This window comes from Molothrus aeneus, chromosome 16, assembly GCF_037042795.1.
Source record: "Molothrus aeneus isolate 106 chromosome 16, BPBGC_Maene_1.0, whole genome shotgun sequence".
Taxonomy (NCBI): Eukaryota; Metazoa; Chordata; class Aves; order Passeriformes; family Icteridae; genus Molothrus; species Molothrus aeneus.
The window spans coordinates 5993097-6019725 of record NC_089661.1 but is presented as its reverse complement, the minus strand read 5'-3'; the positions used below and the strand labels follow the sequence as shown (position 1 = coordinate 6019725).

Genomic DNA, 26629 nt, shown 5'->3' with positions numbered 1-26629 from the left:
ACTGCAGAGCTGATGGTGTTCCTGAGCCTGACCAGTCCTGGAGGGTTTTTGGGACACAGGTGGGTGGGCAGGAGAGGGTCCCTGCTGAGGATGCTCCTCCCTGGCACCCAGAGAGAGCATCTGGAGGGTGCTGAGGCTCCACAGGTGGCCTTGCACCTGCTTCTGTGTCATGGGATTGCTCTGCTGTGCTTCCATTCTGTCCTTGGTGGCTTTCTCAGGTCACTCTGAGAAGCTTTTGAAACCAGGGCTAGGGTTGATCTATGTTTGGAACAAAGTGACCTTAATAGTTTACATAAAGTTATGGTTTTTTTCCTTAAAATAATGCCCAACACAGAATCCACTAAGCCTTGGTTTTGCTCTCAAATCCTTGGATGTGTTGGGAGAACACTTGTGTTTCTTGAATAGACATATATATGGTAAAGCTCAAAAGAAATGCCATAGCCTGCAAACATGTTTGCTTTTTCTACCATAGAAGTAGAAAACCTCAAAGGTTCTGCTCCAGGATTTCAACTGTTCTCATCCAGTATAGCAAATCTTTAACAAACGTTCATGGATGAGGAAGTCCATGTCTCCTGTGAGGAGTCTGGCCAGAAAGGTGCCTCTGTGTCAGCAGTATTGGATCCAAGCAAATGGTGCTCTGAAAACTCTGATCCCTTTGGCAAAGTCTTCATCCATTTGTTAATTGAATTGGAGTCAATTAAGTTGTGATACTGTAGTTACAGGGTAAGAAAACTGAGCTTTTTCAGTATGTTCTGGCTTTCTGGGTAAAGTTCGGATTTAGACATGGATAAATATTGCAGTTTTTGCATTAATCTGGAGCTCTGTGTGAACTACTTGATCTTTCTGAGGCTTATAAAAATAAAGTTGGAAACCTTTAGAGAAGTTTGTAACCTCGGTGCTTCAAAGGCTTGCTTGTGAATACGACAGCAAAAGTGTTCTGCTGTGGTGTTCCAACACTTCTCAGTTTTTTGGGGAAGGTGACAAGCAAAAAAGAATTGTATAAACGTTTAAAAGTGTTTTTAAATACATAGTTAAGGTTTGGTTCTTTGCATGATAAAAATCCTGTTTTGGATTCAATGCGGGACTAGCTTAACTTCTGTCAGAAAAAAAGTTCCATTTTGTATCACCTGGGGAATCTTACAAATTTCAGTTTGCAAAAGTTAATTAAGACTTCAGTGTCATAATACCATCACAAGGTCTTGTGCTAGCGTGGCTTTGCAAAGGTTGTAGCTTTAATGAGGAATGAAAACAGATTAACTACAAATCCAAGGTATGTTGCTAATTGCCCCATCAAAGTAAGGAGTTCAAATAACTAAACACATCATTAGTTAAGAAACAGGAATTTGCATTTCCAAAGCTACTTCAGAAAAATATTTTATCCAATTCAGAAGCCAAAGACCTCTTGCACAGAATTAACTTTGGATAAACTTAAAACTCTAGAAGAGTAACATAATATAAATTCTTCACAGCATTATTCCTAACTAGGAGCAGACAAACATTGGGCATTTTTTGTAGGAAAAGCAGTTTGGGATCGTGGCCAGTAAAAGCAGAGCAGGACTTCTGTCCTTTGCAGAGGAAAAATGACAATCCAAAAGCAAGTGTAGGTTGTAGGCATTGATTTCTGGAGAACACAGCAGCTGATGAATTTTGTACAGAAGAATGTGCTTGGGGAAACAAGAATCTCTTTGAAGTTCTTCTTTATTGCTGCAGTGTGAGAATCTGGGGTAGCTCAGAGTGCGTCACTCACACCTTTGTATCAGGATCAGAGAATACAATTTTAAGAGACTTTTCAGATTAGGGAATTTAAAAAAAAAACAACCAAAAGCCTCGCAATATATGTTTCTTTACTTAATGGCTGGTAAATTCACGTGATTTAAAATATACACTGAGTTCAATTTTTCACTTTAGTGTTGTGGTTCATGTTAGTCTTTTTGGAACAATTGAGCTTCAGCACTGCATCTTGTGATGGCCCTTGCTTAACTTCCAGGCTAGGACATTTGAATATTGAGCCCAAAATATGATGAGCAGTGTTTGAAATCAGGTGATCCCTACTGAGGAAGGGTTCAACCTCCAGTCCAGTCACCATTTTCAGCGTGGTTAAAAGCCCAGGTGAGCACAAAAGCCTGATGGAGTGCAGCATGTGTGTCTGGGGTCCCTTGGCAGGGGACACTCTGCTTGGCTTTCAGCTCCAGTGGAACGAGGGGGTTTCTGCCGGGCCTTGCCAGGTGATTTATTCATTGTGAGGGATGTTACCTCATGGGTGTGAACTGGGACAGGGTGCTGTAAATGCAAGTATTGCCTGTTTTCACAGCACATCCTTGATTTCCTCTTGTGCTCGCTGCCCGGGCATTTCGCTCCCTGGGTCACAGTGAATGCTGTGCTGGTTCCTTACACGTGAGCACAGGTAAATCCTGTTTGCTGCTTGCTGCCTCTCAAGGTGGCAGACAAGCTTTTGGTTCCCAAGCAAGATCTTTCACTGTTGGATGAAAAATGGAATATATAGGAAATTAGTTCAACTGGACAGCAAAGTTCTGTCAAGGGGAAAATTTTGACACTGGAAGTCTGTAATGAAATGTGAGTTATTACAATGGGTGAATTTACAAATTGCTGTCAAACTGGTGCTGAATGATGTTTATATGGCTGTCCAGGTGCACATTTATTTATTTACTATTATGATACAATGCCATTATTTCTGCAGGGTCTATATATGTTTATTTAGTGCGCTTCTGCTACTGGGATTTTCAGGGAGCTATGTCAATACAAAGCCTTCTCCTTCGAATCTGGAGCTGAGGAATTTTGTCTGTGTCACATTCCCCAGGAGATTATGCTGCCACTACTGCTAAAAAAGCCAGCCATAACAACCAACTAACTGACCCAAAAATCCTCTCCAAACCCATACAAACATATAAAACAGTATTGTTGTCTTGTGGGGAAATCACTACAGGTAATGTATGAAGAACAGTGAATTTCTGCCCTTCAGAACACATCTCTCTATAGGATGGACATCTGCACTTCTGTCTGCATCAGTATTCAACTGAATTTCTTTCAATTAAATACACTGACAATTCAGACCAATTCAACTTCAGACCACAGAGATGGGCTGGGGGACATATTTTCTTCCCAAGTTTTTGAATTGCAGTTTTACCTCTTACTGTGGGGATAGCCCTGTCATCTTCACACTAACAATGTGGAGTTTTGATTTTTTCAACAAAATTTAAAATTTTTTCATTCTTTTATATTTTATTTTGTGTCTTTCTATCTTTTCCCTATTCAAAATGCTAATTAATTCATATGTCTTTTGAAAACCATTGAAAATGAAGCTAAATAAAAAACAGAATAAAAACATAAATCCTTTTTCTTTTGAAATTACTGAACTGAATATTTACCAACACCTTCAAAGCTTTCATGGGTGGTTTTGGCATTAGTGGAATTTATCCTCAGGCACAACACCACTGTGTGTAGCTCCAGTTTTGGGAGGAGCTGACAGGACTCCTGGAGGTCTGAACGGGGGAAGACAGATTGGATGCACTTTGCTCTGAGTATTACTCAGTGACACAATAGTGCAATGTTACCCACAGAGGTCATGTGAGTTTGTTTAAAATGCTCCTGAAAAGTTGGTGAGATTGTGCAAAGTGCCAGAAAGATTATTCAGGGAGGGGACAGATTAATCATATGTAACGTGGACACTGTTAAAAATGATGTCTGCATTATAATTCACACATCAACAATATTTTGCTTTGTTGTGAGCTGTGAACTGCCTTGAAATGCCCTGAGTCCTCACACTGCAAGCACAGGCTTCCCACAGCACTGGCAGGGCTCGGTGCATGGATCTCAGCAGCGCTGCTGGTGCCTGCCCTTGCTGCTCCTTAACTGCTGGACAGACAGCCCGTTAATTTTTCAATGAACTTTTCTTCCTTGCCTTGCAGGTTCATGATGAATGTGACATGGGAAGGCAGAGATTTGTCCTTCACAGCAGATGGGTACCAGGCCCACCCCAGGCTGGTGGTGATCGTGCTGAACAACGAGCGGGAGTGGGAGAAGGTGAGCGCGGTCCCGGGACTGGGGGGGATTCGTGTCACATCTCAGGGGTCCTGCTCCAGCAGGAGTGTCACAGCACTCAGAAGGGAAAATTTTACACCATCCTGAGTATATCTGATGAGTTTTGACAGATCGGTGAAGAAGAGCCACGTGGAGTTCAGATTTCTATGAAACACACCTTGCATTTCCAGTTCTTCTTAAAATTTAGTAATGTAAAATGGATAACTGAAAAATGTCCGAAAGCTTGGTCCTCAGCTACTTCAATTTGGATGGATTTTTATATCTTGACAGTTCCATTCCTTTTATTTGCTTGGTTTTGTGGGGTTTTTTTTTGACAGATTTTATAGTAAAAAAAAAAGTGTGCTTTTTACTTTTAAGTAAAAACACACTTAAAAAAATCCCAACTGTGAAGTTCATGTTGAATTGGAAAATAATCCTATCAATGTTTGCCTAAAAAATTCAGAATCTTGACTAGTCCAGGTAGACAAGTGATCTCCATATAGAGTTCTATATAGACAAGAAGGAAAAATGTCATAGCATCAATGTTAATCATATATGCAAGTGGTAAATGAAAAAGTTTATCACAAGTATCATTTCTTTTCAACTCCAGTCTCAGCCTGTGATTGTTTTGGCTCTGAGCTTTGCAGGCTGTGTCCCTATATTTAAAAACTTGTTTTAAGAAACTGTTTTTAATATAAGACTGTAGGAAAACATACATCTAAATCATCCACCAGTTTTATTTTAAATTCCTGAAACGTGATTCTGCATTATCTAAATTGTTGCTGAAATTTATGAATTCTTTTTGTTATAGTTTTAAAAACCCATTGAATCAACTTAAAATTCCTGTTTATAAGACTACAAGACTTTTCATAATGATGAATAATAATGACAAAATCAGAATTACTGAAGGACATTTCAATAAATATGCTAGTCGTGCAGAAACACAGAGAGTAGTCCTAGATTATGCTGTGTATTTCTTTATGTTCATTTGATGCAAATTTAATTCTCTGGATAAATTTAATCCTCTCCAAATGTGTCAATCTGAATCTTTGGAGGAATCATTTGCTCACTAACTGTTATGAAAATTTCTTACCCTATTTTAAAATTCTTCAACAGTCTGCATATCATATATAATGTTCTGGAAAAATATTACACTGCTTGGGGAATATTATTAGCATGAGGTGCCAAAGGAAGAAAATGCTCAAAGAGGCAGCCAACAATGCTTATGTTAAAATAATTTCATACATTTTGTACCTTGAAACTTCTCTAAAGAGACCATTCAAAGGACAAGGAGAGACGGGTTTGATTTTTTTGGAAAATAATTTAACAGCAGCACAGAAATACTGGATATGTGAATCAACATTATTCCAAGAAATAACTTGAGCCTGTTTTAACCTTCCAGTTGAACTGGAACTCGCGCCTGTTTTAACCTCCCAGTGAGCCCCTGTCAGAGGATGAGCCTTGGGCTGGGTTGTGCTGTGCCTGCCATGGTTGTAGGGCAGCAGTGGCCACTCCCCTGCAGGGCTGGGCTCCCTGGAGGCTGATCCTTGCCCTGTCTGTGCAGTTTCCCAGCTGGTGAATCCCTTCCTGCTCTTTGTCAGGTTTGAGGGGTTTTTAGGAGGAGGAACAAAAGCGGATATGAGTGGTGGTGTGCGGCCCTGGTTTGGAGCCCTGCCGGTGGCCAGTGAGGAGAAGAGTGAGGGCAGGGCAGCTCTGGTGGCTGCTCCAGAAGGGCTGTGGAAAGGGGCCAGCTTCAATTAGGAATTCTGTCAGAGGGGAGACGTGAGAGGTGGCCAAGAATGCTCTGTCACCACCAGAATGATTCTCCTGACCACAGGCTGATCCTGCCTCTGTGGATGAGGACAAATAAAGTGACTAATCAATTATGCTGGCACGCTGGATGTAGCTCTGGGCTGTCTGGGCACACCCCACATCTTTGCAGCAGAGTGTCCCTGTGCACTTCAGCTCCACTGACGGAGAGATTGAGGAGGCCCTTCTCTTCCACATGGTTTATTTGAACAGCTCTCTAGTGCTGTCTCAATGTTCTCCCCAAGTTGCAGGTTTTACCCCCATATCTATTTGGCAATTTTTTTCCTCTTGTTCCTTTCTCCTTGAGCTGTTTTGCTCAATTTCAAAACTGTCAAAGTTACTCATCTGAGATCTAACATTTGCTGCTCTGAGTTTCCAGACAGGCACTTGCTTATCCTTTCTCTTACAGTGTAGCAGGGAATATCACAGAATGGTTTTATTGAAGTCTTATTAAATATCCTCAATACTATATGGAAAAATTAAGTCTTAGTACCTAATTAAATAATTTACTCATGTGAAAAAATGACAGTGCAACAGCCTGTAAATCCTCATAATGTAACTAATGTGCATACTGCAAGTAGCTAATTTATTATTTATGTAGAAAGAATAATTGTGTCTTATGTGAAGAATTTTTTACCTGGTATCCTCCTACAAATTCAAGATTTATTTTTAAAACCAATTTTTCTTTGTTTTTAAACTACTTTTATTCAAATACAATTTTTCTTTGGTTTCAGAATTTATATACTTCACTTAAAGCTTAAGGTTATAGAGAAGCTGTTCAACCATAGCTGGAGAACATTTATCTCACCCCTCAGAAAATAAGTTATTTTTTCTTTACTCAGTATTGAAACTTTGAGGTGGTAACTTCACATGTAAGAGGGGTTGACGGAGGGGTTTGTCCCATATCAGATGCTGAAGAAAGCTGTTTGAACGATAATAGTTTGAAGACTGAAAATCACTTTTTGGGCATGTTTCACAGGCATCCAGCAAGATATTTTGACAGATCCTAAGGCAGCTACTCAAACTTCTGACACCAACATTCATATTCTTGACAGGCAAAGGGGATGCTGTTCTCAGGCAAGAGATTTTTAAGAAGACAAGCTTAATGTGCTCGTTAAACTGAAACTTGATAAAATTTACCAGAGTTAGCAGTGTTGCCCAAATATCACTAAAGCACTGCAGGATCACTGTGCTAGGGCTCAACAACCCTCAGAGCTTCAGCAGCCCCAGCTGCAGCTCCCCTGTTCATGTTGCCTCAGAGAGGTGGGACCTGCGTGCCTCACCTGGCCCATCAACTTCACTGAACTTCACAGTCTGCTAGTCTGGCTTTTTCCTTTTTTTTAGTATATTTTTTAATGTGGAAATCCAATCAATCCAATATTAAAATCATATGCTAGAATAGGATTAGCAGTGGCAAAAGTAGGCAGTTTAATTAGCAGTGTGTATCACATCTCTTAAGTGAGGTGGGGAAGACTGCATTTAAAGATGAGTGTGTTCCATGTGTAAAGATGAGTTCCAGGGTAAAAGCAATTTTTACTGGTGCTCCAGGTAGATGCAGATAAAATTATCATGGTGGTCTGTATTCTGGGTGAATTTGTGTACTACATGGCACAATTGCTAATGAAACACCCCTGCAAGAACTGTTCCTTTACATCCAGGTTTATTCTAAGCAGAGCCTGTCATCTTTAACTTTCCACTAATGCAGGATTTAATGCAGAACTGGATTTTTCCCTGATTAAGTAGCATATGCCAGGTTTACAAGCTCTGTGTGGGGTTGTACACATTTGTATCTAAGTAGGAAGGAGTGAGCAGAGGGTGCATGGTTCCTGCCTGGAATAAATGAACCAAGGTCTTCACGGAGAGCTCCATCTGGCTACCAACATCCACTGCCATGTAGCCCAGAACAGACGGCTCCTGGAGCTGACTTCACTGGGCAGGAGCTGAGAAACCCAGCCCAGTCTCAGGCAGATTTCTGACAGAGCTTTTTGTCAGAGTACTGTGGGGGTAAAAAAGTCAGTGAGGTGCTCCATGGTAATTTCTTGTGAAATCTTGATTGATTTGAGCAAGGGTCACGACAGCTGAGGGATCCTCATGTCTCATGATAGATGTTCCCTAACACTGGTGAGAAATACAGATATTTTAATTAGAACAGATGAAATTGCCTGAGCTAATAATCTGTTTGCTAGGGTATCTTTTGTCAGTAGCTCTGTGCTGTAATGTGATATATTCTTTTTGCCCCTAGCAGAAGCAGCAGTGTGTTCTTTAACATCTGGTGGGTCGTCATTCCCTGTATTCCATCCTTGTCCTTTTGTGTATTTAGCCTTCCTGTAAATATGCCTATCCTGACACTTACTGTCAGCTGAAAATTGCATGTTGTTTCTGTATCAGTGAGCTTTTGCCTAGCCTAAAGGCCTTTCCTTTGACCTTTACTCTGCTGAATTGTTTGAATTGCACCATTATGCAGCATTTCTTAAATCATGTATTCCCAAGGAGGATCCCACCTCTTTGCTGCTGTAAAGGAATTATAACTCCCATGGAAAGCAAAGGTGGTGTGCTTTGCCCCTGTTCTTTCCACCTATATATTAGAGAACAGGAAGACTCTGAGGGCAGCTCTCCCTCTCTGAAGATAAAGGTATTTCTCTCTGGGCATTTCTGGGGAGCTGTAACGTCTTCAGTGAGTGCAGAGGTGACAAAAAATCTTCCCCCACTGGGAGATGGAAGAAGGAGCTGTCAATTTGTTTAGCTCTCTTCCTTTCTAATGACATAATCAACTCCTAAAATGGCTTCTCTGGTATGAGCCTGAACTCTGGCACTGCACAGAGTTATCTGGGACATTGCCCAGAACCAAAACAGTACCAGCCACTGAGGATGTGGTGAGTGCTGATTAATAATTCTGTATTGAAAAATGAGGCTACAGGAGGTGGCAGCTTTTCTTTCTCCTCCTGTTTGTTTATAATCTCCCTGGATCCTGTGTTTTCCTTGGAGCCCAGCTGGTCGCAGGACTGGTGCCTTCCTGATGGTGTCAGCAGCAGCCATGAGGGAAGAGCAGGACATTTGCATTCCCCATGTGAGATTTTGCAGCAATTTTTGGAAACTTCAAAGTCTTTGAATGGACGTCTTCAAACCATTCAGGACTCTAAAACACTTCTTATTAATAAGACATGGAACTGCTCACATCATATTTAGTCATTTAAATTTAGAGTGCCATTGTGAAATATGGACCTTCAGAAGCATAAAAGTGACACGAAGGTTTGCAGCAGGTGGTGCACAGCAGATGCTGTGTCTGGAGGAAGGGTTTTGCTCTTGTGCTTTGCTCTGCAGCTGTTATTGCTAACCTGACAAAGTCTATTTTAGCTTTTTAGTGATTGATTTAAAGATTGCCATAGTAGCTCTTCCTTTTAAGTGGAAAAGTGTAATGAAAAAATAGTAGTAAATAGTTTTTCAATAAAGCCACATGGGCTAGATTTTTTATTTGCTCAGTACTATTTTCTTAACTGAGACAGCTCAAAAAGTATGTTGTGCAATGTATGTGTGTTAAATGTAAAAGAAACACCCCTGAAAATCTTTCTCTTTTGAAAGGTTTGGCTGGGTAGTCCTGGGAGTGCATTTAGCATCATTGTTGTCATGTAACATTTTTTCTAACAAAGGGATGATGGGTGTGTGCTGTGTACAGCTCCTGTGTGCTGGGAGGGGGGCGACAGGACTGAGGTATTGGTTTGTTTTTGGTGAGATATGCTGGTGTGACAGACTCGCTTTCTGTGCCAACACTGCACAGGATCTGGCCTTGCTCTTTTTCTCTGGTTTGATGGCCTCTGTGAGGTGTGTGAGCAGGACTGTGTTAATCATCCTTACATTTTTCAGAGGCTTCTTTGGGATGCAGCAGAAGGGGGCTCTGAGGTACAGCAGTGTGTAACTGTGCAGGTCTCTGTCTGCCTTTGGCTGCCACCCAGGAACACACCAAATTGTTCATTATCACACCAAATTGTTCATTATCACACCAAATTGTTCATTCTCACTCTCCTTGTCTGCAATCTTCCAAAGATAGCGAGGGGTGGCTGCAGAGGGACATGCCCTGGGATCAGGATCTGTCTCCTCCCAGCATCCTGCCCTGGTGGTTTGGGATCTGCTGCACTCCTGACCACACAAATGCCAACACACTTCCTTGTTGACGTGTGGAATAGGCAGACGGTCGGGCACGTTTTCTGCTTCTGAAATGCCTGGCATCCCTTGGCACGTTGGCTGTTTGTCTGAGGGCCTGGGCTGGCTGGAATGCTCCTCATTCCAGATGGTCACCTCCATGCTGTACCCAGGGCTGTGACGACACCGTGTAAACTCACGTAAGGCAGCACACGCTGCTGGCACTGCCACTGCTCACCACACCTCGACAATTTAACTGGTTTCTTTATAGAAACAATAGATTGCTCCTCTGGGCTGAACTAGCTTTTCTCCTGAAGGCTTTGTCCACTGTGTTTTGGATAAATTTCACACTAGAAATATATAAATATATAGTAATCATATATATAATTCCCATTGATTTAAGTGAGAATTCCTACTTCCCTTGAGATACTTTGAATTTCCTAATTTAAGTGAGTAAAGATTTGACATTTCTGCCTCCTACATTAAAGTTCAGTAAAACATCTTGACTTATAAACAGGATGGAAAGAAAACTGCAAAGGTCATGTGCTTATAGGCTTCCCCAAATAGGAATGGATATAAATCATGTTCTCTGGGAATTTTTGTGATTAACTTTTTAAGTTTTTAGAAGATAGAACATAGGTAACAATTTTAATTTTTTAAGGGTCTGAGTCTCTTATTGTACTGTTAATTCCCACCATTTTCCTTGCAAAAGAAATATTTGAACAGTCTTATGATTATGTTGTCATTTGTTTAGCTTAAGCAGCTCAAGAATTATTAAAATGCATTAGGTTATAAATTATGTGGATTGCTAGCTCATTTATATTATCTGTCATCATAATTAGATTTCTGGATAGAAAGTAGTTAAACAATCTGAGGAGGAAAACACTAGACTCAAAAATATTTAAATCATAAACCTCCTTCTGGTGATCTGGAAATGGAAAGAAATGTGGGTTAATTTAGAAGGGATATTTTATAATAGTAAATAAGCTAGAAAATTTCATGTGCAGTGGGGTTTGCTTTCTTAAAAGTACTCAACTGTTGGCAGAATAAAATAGTTATGAGAAATTACTCTAATGGAAATTCTTACTAAAAATGTGGTTTGGTCTCGCTCCAGTGGAAGCCTGGGTAAAGGCTTTTACAATGGCTTTTCAATGTAAAAGAACACAAGAGTCTTCTCTTTGGGAGGATACAGAAATGACATTGTGATATTTGGTTATTGGTCAGATGTGTAGGTGTGAGTGTATATTAGAGTTCTTCTTTGGGGGTTCTTTGGGGTTTGTTTGATTTTTTTAAAGTAATTTTTTATTACTTCAAATGGGTTCTGGTTACAAATAGAGTATCTGATTGCTGTTCTCAAATAGAAATGCTGAATGTCAAATTGCAGTGCACGTAACACCAGGTGATAGATGGTGTTAATTGATGACATCCAGTCTGTATAAAACAGTTACCTATTAGAATAATGTTACCTTATTTGTCTTTACCACTGTGCATTTTCTCATTTAATGCAATTGCTATAAAATTTTAAAGTAACTTTAACAAAACCCCAGTCCAACTGTCCTGGCCATGTAATTGCCTGTACCTGTGTCCCAGCCCGTTTAATATTGGCTCCCCTTTGTCCAGCACCATCAAGCAGCTCTCAGCAGCCTGTGGCTCTTGGCCTTTCAGGTGGGGAAGTGGGAGAACAACTCCCTGAGCCTCAAGTACTCGGTGTGGCCGAGGTACAGCTCCTTCGCAGACAGCGACCCCGATGACAACCACCTGAGCATTGTCACCCTGGAGGAGGCTCCCTTTGTCATCGTGGAGGATGTGGATCCTCTCATGGAGAGCTGCCAAAAAAACACCGTGCCATGCCGGAAATTTGTCAAACTTAAGTGAGTAAATACACAACGTTCCTTTTTCTTTTCCTGTCTGCAAAATATATAGTCCTCTTCCCTCTTCCCCTTCCGTCTTCCCTTCCTTCTTCCCTTCCCCACACGCTCTTTGCACATCCTCCTTTTTAAAAAGTTGAGAGTTTCTGATTATACATGTGTAAGTCACATTGAGTTATTAACAAGGTAGTAAATTATAGTAAATTCAAAGTCAATGAGAATCAGCCCATTTCAGTCATATGGAAAAAGATTGTGTTCCAAGATGGGACTGTTTTAATGAGTCATCTTTGAGTTGTTTCCAGCTATGTTGAGATACGCCTGCTTTCATTAGTCTGTAACAATTTGAAAATGTCTCCTAATGAAAATGTAAGTTTATGCTGAAATTTGGTATAGAATAAACTACTCCAGCATAAAATACCATCAACAGAAAAGTCCCCTTCTGTCAGTGCTCAGTAACTTCAGAGCAGTCATTAGAAATCAGTGTACGTTTGTCAGTGGTGTTTCACCTGCTCTATGCCTTGATCTGTGTGTTTATGAACTGAATATAACAGGATTTTTACTGATCAGGTGTGAGGGAATATGATGCATGTTTCTGAAGATTTCCAGAGGCTGCTAAATAGTTGTACACATACTTCCTGAAGTCCAGGAAAAAAATTAATTTTTTATTTAAAAAATTATATTATATATAAATTTATATATATTATATATTATTTAATTAATTTATTGTTATTAATTTATATATTATAAAAATTATTTTTTATTAAAAATATTTTTTTAGTTAAGTTCTAATCTAGTTTAATTTTGAATTTTTCCAAAGGCTGTAAGATACTGCCTTGCCTTCTGAAAATGTATTTAATAAAAGGTTCTAGAGGTCCCAAAATGAACATTTCAGAAAAAAAAGATGAAGAGAAAACTTGCATCCTTGCATTTAAAGGTGGCCTGAAGTTCACCTTCTCCTACTGCAGGGAAAGGTGCACTTTGAGAAGATGCATCCATTTCCAGCACAGTTCACAACAGTGAACTGCTGTGCCTTTTTATAGCTTACATGTTCTTTAATTACTAAATGACATGTAGTCTGATGTCTTGAGAGTAAAAGTAATAAAAGTTTAATCTAATCCTAAGAGAGAGATTAGTAAGAGCAGGCTGTATGTCTTGATGGAGCAGTGCAGAGCGTGAGGCTGGATCCTGGAGTAGAAGGATGTCATGTGAGGTAATGTTGTTTCTGTCTCACCAAGCAACTCTGTCATGATTAGCAGGAGCTGCAAACACCATATAGCTATAAAAGCGTCCTGTGGGTTATTTTTGCCTTGATTCAGAAAAACATGGTCATTCACAAGAGTGGCAAAATGTTGTTTCACAGTGTGCTGTATCTTGCTGTTGTGCTGCCTCTGTTTTTCCCAGCAGGAATATTTATGTGTGTCTTCTCTGTTGACAGCAACAAAACTAATGAGGGAACGAACGTAAAGAAGTGCTGCAAAGGATTCTGCATCGATATCTTGAAGAAGTTGTCTAAAACTGTCAAGTTCACATATGACCTGTACTTGGTGACGAATGGGAAGCATGGCAAAAAGGTCAATAACGTGTGGAACGGAATGATCGGTGAAGTAAGTTCTCTTTTGGGTAAAAGAGTTCCTAAGGACTCAGTGATGTCTGGTTGAGCTCTTTGGAGGAGGGAGGAGTTCTGTGCTGACCCTGGTGTGTGCTGTCCCCGTGATCAGGTGGTGTACCACCGGGCAGTGATGGCTGTGGGCTCGCTCACCATCAACGAGGAGCGCTCGGAAGTCGTTGACTTTTCGGTGCCGTTCGTGGAGACGGGGATCAGTGTCATGGTGTCACGGAGCAACGGCACGGTGTCACCATCTGCTTTCCTAGGTATGGTCTCCAGCCCGTCCCGATAACCTAACTGCATTGTTGGGTGGATTTAACTGTGTGTTAAGATATGTAGTGCATTAACACAGTTCTGTTGAGTTTTGAATTTTACATTAAGAAGTTTGTGCTGTGTTGATGTGCTGATTAACATGACCACTAAACACATGGACACAGTGCTGTTGGTTTTGGATGCTGAAAGTGGAAACTAAAGACAGTGATTTCAGTATGAAATAGAATCCCCTAAAACCTTCAGTTAGGAAAATTACATCCCCCACCCTGCTTCCTTACATACTAAGTTACGCTTGTTTAGCCCATCATAATTTGTTTAATATCTTTTAAATATTCACGAAATGATTGAAAATTCCATTGTAGAGTTGAAAAGCAACTTCCTTATCTTTATATATAATTTAAAGCTAGCTTGGTAACAGCTACCTCTGGCTTCTGAACACCACACTACTGCACTGGAGAGCTGAGTGTTTTCCCCATTGATGCATCTGAACAGTGGAGATAGAGCAAAGAAATGAAAGGCTGGGCAGACAGGAGATGGGATAAACAAACAAAGATTCTGGGCTTCTTTTCTTGCATGCTTGTGCATTTTTCCTTTAATTATTTCCCTCTCCTCCTTTAGTATTTATAGTTTTTTTAATGTTTGGCCTGAATTTACCTGAAGCTGAAGAGAGAAAGAGCCATGAGGTGGTTCAAAAATGCCCAGAATGCTGTTGTGTTCTTCATAATGTATTTGGGCCTACTATTTTTAAAGATATCTTGTACTGGACTAGTGACACTAAAACCATTAAGTAGAAACATAAATAATCAGTATATTCCATGTATCTTTGGGCACAGTTTAGAATCTTCAAGTCCATTGGTTCAGCAGTGAGACCAGTCCTAAATTGCTAAGTTGAAGTTCTCCACTCCCTGAAGTTGCTCACAGACATTGAGGAGTAGATTAGTGGTGTAATATCAGATAGAAGCGGGCAAATAATTGAATTTTTTACACAAGAATCGTCATTTAACCACAGAGCTTATTTCTCATATCTGTTCCATAAAAGCACATTACAGAGATGATGCAAGTAAATATGACACAGTGAGTAATGAAATAATTTCCCAAATGTGGTGATACCTAAGTAGATTTTTCTGGTATTTGATATGAATGAAAGACTTTCAGTGAAATTGCAAGAAACTGTACTTATAATGAGAATTCTCAGAGAGTATCTTTTATTTCTTTGAGTCATTGAGTTGTAAAGTTAATCTTTTAAATTGCAGTTGCAGCATGTCGAAATGACCATTGGAAATAAAAATTGGGGTGTTTTCTAAAGTGCAAGTGCAGTTGATTTTTTACTTCTCCCTTAAAAACCTGTTTACAGCCACCATCAAAAGAGAAGCTGCTTTTGCATATTTCACAAGCAAGAGAGTTATTAGATTTCTAAAATGCATTTAATGTTACTGGTTTAGTTGGATGTGTATATAATTCAAAAGAAACAAAAAAAGAACTCCTTCTCATAAAGCTCTCTAAAATAGCTCTACTTTGGAAGAAATCTGATTTTACTGCACCAATAAATCAAGTCTGTGCTCTCAGAAGTGTGCTCTGTTTTTTCCAGGCATAGATGAAGCTGCCAGTTTGCTGGAATTGACTGTGTATTTTGATGAGGTGTGCGTAGTAGTAAAATGTTTTGCCTTGCAAAATACTATCAGGCAGATAACTGAATTTATTCACAGACTGATTTTGTTTCAATTAAATAACTGTCTGAGAATAGTCACCTTACGTAAGACTTCTTAAAGATTTTTTAAATATCTGTCAAATATAGTACTATTTTTAAAGAATAGCACTTGATTACAGTTCCTGAAATATCTGGGTTTGTGAATTGTTTCTATGAATGTGGACAAGTACAGGATTTTGTGTGACTAGATTTTTCCAGTCAGTTGTTGTGTCCAGTAGATCTGAGTAACTGATGGGCTGTGACAGCCTCGTCCTCGTTATCCGCTGTGTTCTGGTTCTGATGTGTCTCCTTCAAATGAGAATTTGATCCATGTTAAAACATTTTCACGTTGTACTAGAGATAATATATACTAGACCTACAAATACTTTTTTTAATGATTCTGTGGATTTTTGGTTCAACTTCATTTAAACAACCAAATAAATAAAGAAAAAGCTTATATCTCCATTCCTGTATTTTTCAGAGGGAGAGTTCATAGGTGAGGTCAGTTTTCTTTTCTGGAGGCATTGATAGAATAGAAAATCTATGCCCCTCTTTATTTAATGAATTCCTTAAGTTTGATTTTGGTGGTGGGAGGCAGGACTCAAAGACATCTTTTCCTTGCTTGATATTCTCTGTTGTCAGTCATTTGAAATATACACTAACAAGTCATATATTAGTTTTTTTCTGCCATATTATAGCTTTACTGAAAATTCCTTTAAAACCTGCTGCTTGCCTGAGGGAAGTTCCCTTCCTGTCCTTTGAGAATCAAAGCACAGTGCTGAATGTGTAATTGGATCTCTGATATGACAGGAAGATCGACTTTGTTATTCAGTTGATTTTGTACTTGCTCAATCTTACTGCTTGCTATCCCAAATAACTTTTTGTTTTCCTATTGCTTCTATTAATTCACCACCTCATTACCAGACTCCTTAAATTATTAAAGAGAATTCTGCTTAAATTCTTGTTTATAGCTCACTTTTGTACATTGGCTTGTTTTGCCCTTTGCCTTCTTTAGATTTTGACAAATTGCCATTGCTGTTTCTACACTGTTGCTTTTGATAAGGGTTTTATCAGCCTTACTTTCTTCTGTGAGAACGCTGTCAAAATTTTATAGTAGTTCTACATGAATTCCAATTTAATCCAGTTACTAACTGAATTCAGAAAATATGTTTCAGACTGTATTTGGCTACATTATGTCCCTTCTCTGGCTGCATCTACATAGATCTTTCTCTGCCTTCTACAAATTCTGTTATTTTCCTAACTTACCATTCTCTCCCAAACAAATAGTTACAGTATTGAACAAACTTCATACCCTGTCTTAAAAATAAAATTGAAAAAATACTGCTCCTTTGCCAAAGGAAAACAGTGTGGTTTAAAATGTCCCTGCTTTGCCTTAGTTACCATCCAAAAGCACCAGTGGGGCTATTTGTTATTTGGTCTTGTCTAAGTCACAGATTTCTGAAGAAATCATAGCAAAGACAAAAGCTCTCATGAGTTTTCTATGCTTGGGCACAAATTATTACATTTCATTCTATTCTGGGTGAATAATCTGAATTTGGGCAAGGCTCAGATTGGGGTGTTGGGCTTAGAACATCTCAGCTCTCATTCATTGTCCTTTCCTGCAGTGAGGGAAGAAGTTTCAGTGATTCTAATCTTAAATTCAGAGAATGAAAAAGCTACAAGAGAGGAACTTCTTGGGATTTCAAAAACAGGCAAAATTTTTGAACACATTAATTTTCTGTAATTTCAATTGTTTCTTTATTCTGTCCTAATTAGAAATAGTATACTAAGATTTGTCTTCTCACACTTCAGAGCATGCTCACACTTGTTTTATTTGCACAAGTTATGATGTGAAGTGCCCCAAATAAGTTGGCCTGATAAAGAGATATTAGTTTGCCATGCTAATCTTTCTTACAGATATCCTTGTACCAAAGCAGCTACCACAGGGACTCCTGAAATGACAGAATCTGTGGTTGGGAAAGATGATATTTATATTGGTATCTGATATTGATATGGAGTCCTTTCTAAAAGTTGGTGCTTTGTCTGATATTTGAAACTGCTTCTAGTTTTATGCTCCAACCTACTTCCTTAATTATGGTTCTTCTGTCTTTCAAACTGACATCCAATTTTCCATAAATCCTTTTGATTTCAGTAATTTTCTCCCAGATGAGAATGAGACATTCAAAATGATGTGGTTGCAATTGATAAAAATATCATCTTCATTGCTGTTAGATGAAAGTAAGCACAGAGAGAAAAGAATCCTTAAACAAAAGTGTTTAGTTTGAATGCAAGTACTTACTTATCTTTCCTCCTCTAACACTTTGTTGAATAGAAAATGAGAGAGAAGTCTACTTCTGTGAATTACCAAATGTATTAAACATATGCTTAATTGCTTTTGCTTTGCAGAAACACAGTCACAGTGGTTGGACCATTCTGCTGATAAATTTCTATAATTCAGGATGAATAGACACAGCAACCTGATTGTGGACTGAATAAGGAACAAGTCAAACCAATTATGGGCCACTCAGTGTCAAAGAAAAGTGTGCAGCCTTTTGTTTTTAATTACAACTTACATTTCAGCTTTTGAATTTATGGATTTTGTCTATATATACTAGCAGCAGTTCATTATATATGGCTTAGTTATTTGCTAGCATTTTTGTTGGAAAAAGCTAATGTAAAGGAAGCTGCTGGGCTTGCCTGGTGAGGACATTAGAATTCTTGTGCTGTGACTGGTTTAATGAACTGTGTTTCTGTTTCTCCTGTTTTGCTGCAGAGCCTTTTAGTGCTTCTGTCTGGGTGATGATGTTTGTGATGCTTCTCATCGTGTCTGCCATGGCTGTCTTTATATTTGAGTACTTTAGTCCTGTAGGATACAACAGGAACTTAGCACAAGGGAGAGGTAAGATTTGCATTTTACTCAACTCCATGTTTATTAAAAAATCATGTATTTCCCATCCCTGGGTCTCCATCTTTTCAAATAAACATAACATAGGAATAAAACAATGCAATTAGCTATTAAACTGTTTATGTTCTTCATTTAAAGTATCATTTCTTGAAGGCTGGTTATGCTCATGTTTATAATTCCAATTCAATGGGATAAAGACAGGGAGCAGGGTGAGTGGTATCAGAGTTTTATTTAGGCAGTGTTTGGTTAGTACATGGCATCAGTCATAAAGTGTCAGCAGTGAAATATGTTCCACTCCTGGCTATTACAAATTGATGACCAGTTCAGAGAAAGTTACCTAAAATCCTGTGGTGTGCTGGGCAGTTTGAAAAATAGCAGTAACATTGTCCAGAGTTCTGTATAGTCCCTGTAAATATCAGAACTCTTAGCCTTGAAATGAGGCCCCTGGTAGAAGGGCATCTCTCCTTTCTGTGCAGCACCCTCAGTTATAGAAACTTCATTTGCAAAACAGACAAGCTTTGTATTAACTCTTTCTCAGTGAAAGCTGCACTTTGACTCAAGAGTGAGGATTCCATATCTCACCATGCCCTCATCTTCCCATTTCTTCAGTGACATTTCAGAGTGCAGCCTTTGTCAAAATTTCTAAATCATTCCTGCCTTGTTTCATAACAAGAGATCTTCCAGCTTGGTGAACACAGTTCTGGGCACTATTAAAAGCAAATGATTTATTCTAGACAATGGCTGGTTTGTTCCCTGAAAAAGTGGATTATTGTAATGTTCAGATGATGTTATCATTTTAATAAGATGATAAATGTGTAACCTCTGTCTGAAATAAAGAGTGTGTTAAAAGAGAAGTCAAAGGTGAATATAGACACTGGGGATCCAGGGGCTTGGCTGTTCTATTCTGGGCCTGAATTGATTATTTAGTGCACATACAGCTACAAAGACATGTTATGGCACTAGACCATCCCAATTTACCTTTAAAGACTTGCCACAAATTTGCTCCCTTGGCATATAATTTCTGTAACACTGTTGCTCAAAAAATGCACATTATCCCTGTATCAGTTCAGTCCTTAATATGTCTAGAAGGTAGTTGCATAAACTACCTTCAGTCAGCTCCACTGTGTTTATTTTACTGCACTCTGTTTTCCTATTGCTGCTGCAGAACAGGAGCATAATCTGAGATGTAGAGTTTGGCTGCATTGTGAAATATTTGCACTGCACTAGAGAGCATTTCTACTGAAATAAGAATATGCACTGAGTATACTCACTTAGGGTTTCATTGTTTTAAGAATAGTTGAATTATTATTAAAATAAATTATAGTTTAAATGAATAGCTAAATCTATATTTCTAATGTGCATCCCCTTGGATAAAGGGACAGGGCAGGGAAGGAGATAAAGTTACAGATTTCTGCATCAGAGCTTATTGACTAAATTGCAATTGAACTGAAAAAAGGATAATTATAAGTAGGCCAAATGAGTCACAGTCAGGGGAGGTCTGTTTCTCTGCACTGAGGGTGCAGGGAGCCTGGATGATGAGCAATGTGTGATTGCACTGTGCTTACCTAGAGCTGGGTGAGAATAACTGCCCTTGGTTCTCCCAGGGCTCCATAAATGGGGCCTTTGGAGTGGATAATGACATTGTTAATTCACTGCTGCCCCTGGCTGAGCCTGGGGGCAGCGTGCTGCCCACTCCCACCTTTGGGGTGAACTAAAAAGTAACACAAAATAGAAATAACGAAAATTACAGAATGGCTTAGCTGGGACAGAGTTTTACCTGTAATGTCAACACATTTGGAGCTACAGAACTGACTCTGAACATGTGAGGCAGCCAGAGCCTGGCTTGCTCTGAATTCCCTGTCTATAGAGGTAGCTCCTTTGTTCTGTCTTTCTGATTCATGCTCTGAGTACAAAGGTGCTTAAAAGTAGGTGACACATTCACACACTTTGATCTTAAAAATGCTTACATAATGTTCAAAAAACATAATGTTGGATGACTGGAGATGATAAAAATAATTTGGGTAAGAAAAGTACTAGAATTGAATCATTAAGACTTAAACCTCCAGTTTTCCATTTCACATGTTTGCTGGCACAGAAAACTGACAGGGCAACACTGTGGCACATTTCTTCCTTCAGGAGACACACCAGCCTGCTTCTCCTCCAAACCTATCCTTTCCATTTTCATCATAAGAATTTTGAACCATATGCCACATAGAAAAATATTGAATTATGCTTTAAACATGTGGAACTTGTTGTCGTTGTAATGGAGGGTACCTATGGTAAATCCTGTGAGTATATTTGGAGTACAGTGAACATATATATACCAAAATATTTTCTAGCCATGTCTCTGGGACTAATGGGTTTTCCCCTCATGGTACATTGGCAAGGTTTAATTTTAGTGCTCTTTGAATTTTCAGATCCCCATGGGCCATCCTTCACCATTGGAAAGGCAGTGTGGTTACTGTGGGGCTTGGTCTTCAACAACTCTGTGCCTGTGCAGAACCCCAAGGGGACCACGAGCAAGATCATGGTGTCAGTCTGGGCTTTCTTTGCTGTCATCTTCCTGGCCAGCTACACTGCCAACTTAGCTGCCTTTATGATTCAAGAGGAATTTGTTGACCAAGTGACTGGGCTGAGTGATAAAAAGGTAGGTATTCAGCTCAAAAGATGTCAGTCTGCATTCTCCATAATCCTTCTACAAATTTGTACTTCCTGATAAAAACTCTGAGCAAGATAATGAACTAAAACCGGATGGTTTCCTTCTGAGTGCAAGTGCAAGCTTTACTAACAAACCTAAGACCCAAAGCATGAAAATATCAGTCTATTTTTAAAATCTCTGCAGAGCCTATTCAAAAGTAGCTACATTAATTGAAAATTACCTTTATTTTATGATACAAATCAATTAGTGCTTAGTTAAAATTAATGCCTCACCAAAATAAAAAGCTTGAAAAATTTTGTGGGATATTAGTAGTATATTAATAGAAAAAAGTCCATTTGCAAAATTATTGTGATGGATATGCACAAGATACCTGAAGGGCATGCTTTTGTTAAGACTGTGTGCCCAGTTGTTTGAAAATGAAACTAAATATTGACATTAAGAAGAAATATTTAAAAACAGTATAGCCCAGGGAACAACTTCACAAAGGGTTTTTTTCTCAAAGGACAGAAAATAAAGGAAAATGTTACTAAAAACAAACCAAAAAGGCAACATCTCAGCCTTGTCTGTTTCTTATTGTTTTGACTTCTTTTTATGACCAGCCTTTGATTGATTGCCTGGTATATCAAAGCAAGCATGGCTAGAGGAAAGATAAAAAGAAACCAAAAATGATAATAGTTTTGTTTTAATTTAATTGTGTTGCCATACAACCTTTGAAAGAGCATGAAGATTGTTAAATATCCCTCTGTTTTAAGATAATATTCTGAGAAGAGGCAGATAATTGGCATTCTTTCTTGGGGATAAAAAGAAGAAGATTTGATGTCTTTGTGCTGTTGGTGAGAAAGAGCAGAGCATTTTCCTGGGCCCTGGGTTCCGGCAGGCTCTGCCTTCACCTGGCACAGCAGTGGGCTCAGGTGTGACTGACCCTCACCTTCCCCTCCTCGCTGGCTCTCTGCCAAGGCCTGGAAATGTCAGCTCCTCTTCTGGGCTTTTGGCTAATAACTTCCTCACGTTTGTCACTTTTTCTGTTCTGACTGCTAAGTAGGATTTCGTTTCCACAAAAAGCAAAATAAAAATAGAAAAATACTTGAATCAGAAAATACCATCTGTTCTTGTGTGGTCTGCTGATCATTTATTTGATCTGCCACCTTTGTTTCTATTTTTTGGTTCTTCAAACTTTGCCTGAAGCATGTAGATATAAGGCAGGGAAGCCATGCCTTTTCTGATTAAATTAAAAAGGTTAGGACTCCAGAAGAACAATGAACTATTTCAGAACATTCTTCTTGTCATATATAGGTTGTTGCCTCCTCCACAATCCTGAGGTTTCTTGGATTTTAAAAAAGCAAATAATTTGAGTAATATATGGGAATTTATCTGATTGATGTTAAATAATTTTTCTCCCACCTTTGCCATGTTTAAAAGTTCAGTACAGAACTCTGACCCTTGCAGGAAGCAAAGCTGTCACAGAAAAGGACCAGAATTGTGGGTATAATCAAATTTGAATAATTAATACCTAAAAGTTCACTAAATTTTTTACAAAAATTAAAAAACCCAAACCCCACTTCTGGGCTGGTAAATTATTCTTCTCTCCCACTTTTCCCATTGCCATACCTAGAAAGTCAAGCTCTTCTGTCAGTGCTGTACTGTCAGTGCCACAAAGTGTTTCCAGTTAGAGATACTGGGGTGTGATGGAAAAATCAGGAAAACTGCCTCTCTCTGAGCAGCCACCCCTGACCCTCAGCACTCAGTGTTGTCCCATTCAGGAATTTTGTTGCACTCCATCAGCTGGTTCACCAGATTTGCTGACGTGATGATAATGTGTTATTTACCCCTTGATGCTCTAAGACCTCTTTACAGTTTCCTCATCCCTTGAAACGTTGCTAATGAATTTGTGAATGCCACGTCATCAGTGTCACCCAGAAATCCATGGCACAGCCTGTTCTGGAGTTAGGAGGGGTGGGTGTTCATAAACTCAAATGATTCAGCAAATGAGAGGAAAATTATATTTTGACATTCTTGTGTATGTAATAGGTGTTCAAAAGCTTTGTCTTCATCAAAAGGTACAGAAAATGAGTCCAAAGTATCCAGCAAAGATTGAAATTCATGGCTTTTGTACTTTTGAGACCTTTTGTGCGTATTTCATGCAATGAAACAAAAAACTTGCTGAAGGAGGGTAGGTATCTGTGCACAGAGCTGTCTCACAGAGTGCTGTTCTGCTGGGGTTCTGCCACACATACACATGGTCCAGCAGCTTCTCTTCAGCTTTAACAGGAAACCTTAATGATGCCACTGACAGGTAGGAGATTATTTACTGTTTTCTAGTATTTTAGTGGCATTTCCCATAGTTCCCTTAAAAAACTCCAGAACAATAACAAACAGCTGCTCTCAACACCATTCTTTTCAGGCAAGCAAGTAAATCTTTAAATTAAGTCAGTATGCAATGATTCGGGCAGATCACTTAGCTGACTTAATGAAATTGCCAGTTTTATTACGGCATATAGAAAAAATAAAATAAAAGCAAAATGCTGGAGTTGTGTTGCCATCTGCCACAGTTCTGTAGGGTGGCAGAGCAGGGGGAGACAAGAATGAATTGGTCACTCTTCAGAGTAACAGTAGATCTCTCCACGATGACTCAAACCAGGGCCTTGTGCATTCAGCTCAAGAATTCTGTCCATGATTCATGATTTAAAAGATCAGTATTTCATGAAATGTCTAGGAAGAAAATTATTTCCTAGCAAACATGACATATTTTGTTTCTTGTCACGGGGCTTTAGGGAAAATGAATGCATATAGAGCCTTGATTTTTTTTTTTCTTTTCTTGTCTCTTGCCTGCCACATGGATCTTTGCTGCAGTCACAGACAGTGACAGTCCTGTGTGCTTCTCCAGGACGTGGAAGTTCACAGAATATAAGTTTAATATTATTGATGAAAACTTTATTCATCTCAGATATGAGTGCAGTGTTGGATAAAAGATTTAAACCTCTTTCTTCTTTACAAGCAGTCTGTGAGCAGGCAGTATAGTAGCAGATGATGGTTTCAAAAATAATCTCCTCGTGAGTGATAAAATTTGTTGGTTGGTGCCAAGAAATTCCAGGCTGTAGATGGGGTTTGGAACTATTAATCTGCTTTTTAACTCTGTGACTTTTGAATGAACTTGGGCTTTTTATTCATCCTTGTATTCTGCAGAAATATTTTTGTCTTCCATGAAAGTTCAATTTGAACAGATGTGTTAATTCTTTCAACTATTCCTATGAGAGGAAATGCCTGCCAACATCCTAGATTAATATGAACGTTTTCGAAAAGTGAGACTATTTAAAAACAAACTCCATTTTGAAATCACCAGAATATTCCACCATAATGCCCCTGTTCCCCCAAATCCCCCCCAGTTCCCCTGCCATACTGGGAACTGAGCTTGCAGAATGCTCACCACAGATGAATTTCCAAAAAATCCCAGCAATATAAGGAGCAGCAAGTCTTACAGGTCCTGAAATTGGCAGTTCTATTTTTTCCAGTTCTATTGACTGGTAAATTTAGGAGACACATGAAGCCATCTCAATACATCAGAGACACATTATCTCTAGATTTAAATAAAGTTCATAGCAAGCTACATTTATATCAGTAGAATCTCTGGACATATATTTAAAAGCAGGGTTTGTTTTAGTGCTGCGTAATAAACTCAGAAAGGGAGATAGCAAATATAGACTAAGAATCATGAGTAGTGTACAGTGTAATTTTGGTGCATGGGTCAATTACTATGTGTAAAAGTAGTAGCAAGGTTATAATTTAAACAGTAAAGCTCTGAAAAGGGAAAATGAGGAAAGTAAGACATCTGTTAGCTAAACAAATAGAGAAAAATAGAGTTCATTCCTTTATGCTTTGTCAAAATATGCTTAATTAAAATGAAGTATTTAATTGTAGTTCTGTAATAAGAAAATGGTGTTGCAGCAATAATTTCACAGTCAAGGTTTGATGGAATTGAAAATACTCCCAGTTTTTGTATAAACCCATTTGTATTCTCTTTGCAAATTGGCACTGGATCTTGGGAATTCTTGATGCCCTGAGACCAAATGTTAAAAAGAGAAATATTTCATGTGGAGCCCCAAAGGAATCAGCAGCTGTATAAATATTAGGGATCTCTTGCAGCACAGGATATATAGATTGCTCTTCTAACTTCAGCAATAAAAACAGAGTGCATTTAGAGTGGAATTCATGGGTGACTGCTTTTATCAATGCTCAATTCAATTTCCTCATTAGCCAATAGTTCCTCTAATCTGAGTGACCTTTTTAAATTTATTTCTTAAAGAGACATTTTCATCCTAAATTGTCACTTGGGTTTGAAAGGAAGATGTTGAAAAGGTGCATATAAAATTTTCAGATCTGTTAGCAAAAAATGTATGTGGGATTATTTGAAGGATTGCCAAGTGAAACCTGAATATGCCCTGAGCTATTGCCATTCCTTTGCAGATGCCCCCTGGCTGGTTCATCTTGTGCTAATGCAATAATGATAGAGAGAGTAAAATTGTGGAACAAACCTGTATGTCCTCAAGCAAATGGTTCATAGTTTTAAACAGTAGGGTTGAACAGGGACTAGGATTACAGGTGTGGGAGCTCCAGAAGCCCTTCTCATATCAACCTATGAGTTACTGAGCCCCTGTGGAAGCTGCAAGAGCTTTTATTCCCTTGCAGTCATGGGTGGAAGGAAACTCCCTCACTCTGCCTCTCCCTGGCACAGCTTCCTGCAATCCCTGGCACTCTCCAGGACTGGGGCTCCCTGTTGAGTACTGTGGATGATCCTTTTCCCATCTTCCTGATGGAGAATCACAATGTCCCAACTGAGATGGAAGTATGAAATTACTATCAACAAAATACTCTTCTCCTTTGGTTGCAGTTTGCCAGTGTGCTTGGGTCCCCTAGAGAGATGTTGGCAGATGAGGATCTGCTCCAGTTTCTGTTGACCTGTCAAAGTGCAAAGCATGGGAGAGAGTCACATTTGAGTGGCAAAATGGAGCTGGTTTTACCTTGGATGTAGATGATGTTCAGTTAGTGTGAAGACATTTGCTGGTATAATAGACCTGAATTGACCCACAGCATTTGCCTAAAAGAAATTTGAGGCAATTTACACAACTTCTGTCTTTTAAAAGCTGAAATTGCCCTTCTTCACATTTTGGATGCCTGAAGCACTTTGTTTATTCCATTTATCTCTAGTTTCAAAGGCCTCATGATTATTCACCTCCTTTTCGGTTTGGGACGGTCCCAAATGGAAGCACTGAGAGGAATATCCGGAACAACTACCCTGACATGCACCTCTACATGACCAAGTTTAACCAGAAAGGAGTTGAGGATGCCTTGGTCAGCTTGAAAACTGGGTGAGTTTTTTTTTCCCATAGTTTTTAAAGAATGCTGTAAACTTTTCAGAAACAGAGAACTATTGGTCTGTATTTTCTGTGGTACTGGACAGACTGATGGCAGGCTGCTGTGTAGTACAGGGGGCTTTTTTTCCCCCCAACTGCACTGTACAGTTATCAAAAAGCAAAATTATTGGCTGTGATTTCTGTGGTTGTTTTAAAATTACGTGGAAGCTTCAATGTCCTGTGAGAAGTAGTTTCAAAGGGCAGAATTAATGTTTCTTGAGTTTGAAGACAGTACAGTC

General features: G+C 39.1%; 1 protein-coding gene across 1 annotated transcript in view; it reads left to right on the top strand.

The window, feature by feature from the left end:
- GRIN2A (glutamate ionotropic receptor NMDA type subunit 2A) overlaps positions 1 to 26629 on the top strand; it is a 146576-nt gene that overhangs the window by 91751 nt on the left and 28196 nt on the right. Inside the window, exons 5-11 of the mRNA XM_066560689.1 lie at positions 3927 to 4041; positions 11650 to 11855; positions 13288 to 13456; positions 13571 to 13724; positions 18192 to 18317; positions 20741 to 20970; positions 26185 to 26345. Coding sequence (XP_066416786.1) covers positions 3927 to 4041; positions 11650 to 11855; positions 13288 to 13456; positions 13571 to 13724; positions 18192 to 18317; positions 20741 to 20970; positions 26185 to 26345 — 1161 coding nt within the window. The remainder of the gene's footprint in view (positions 1 to 3926; positions 4042 to 11649; positions 11856 to 13287; positions 13457 to 13570; positions 13725 to 18191; positions 18318 to 20740; positions 20971 to 26184; positions 26346 to 26629) is intronic.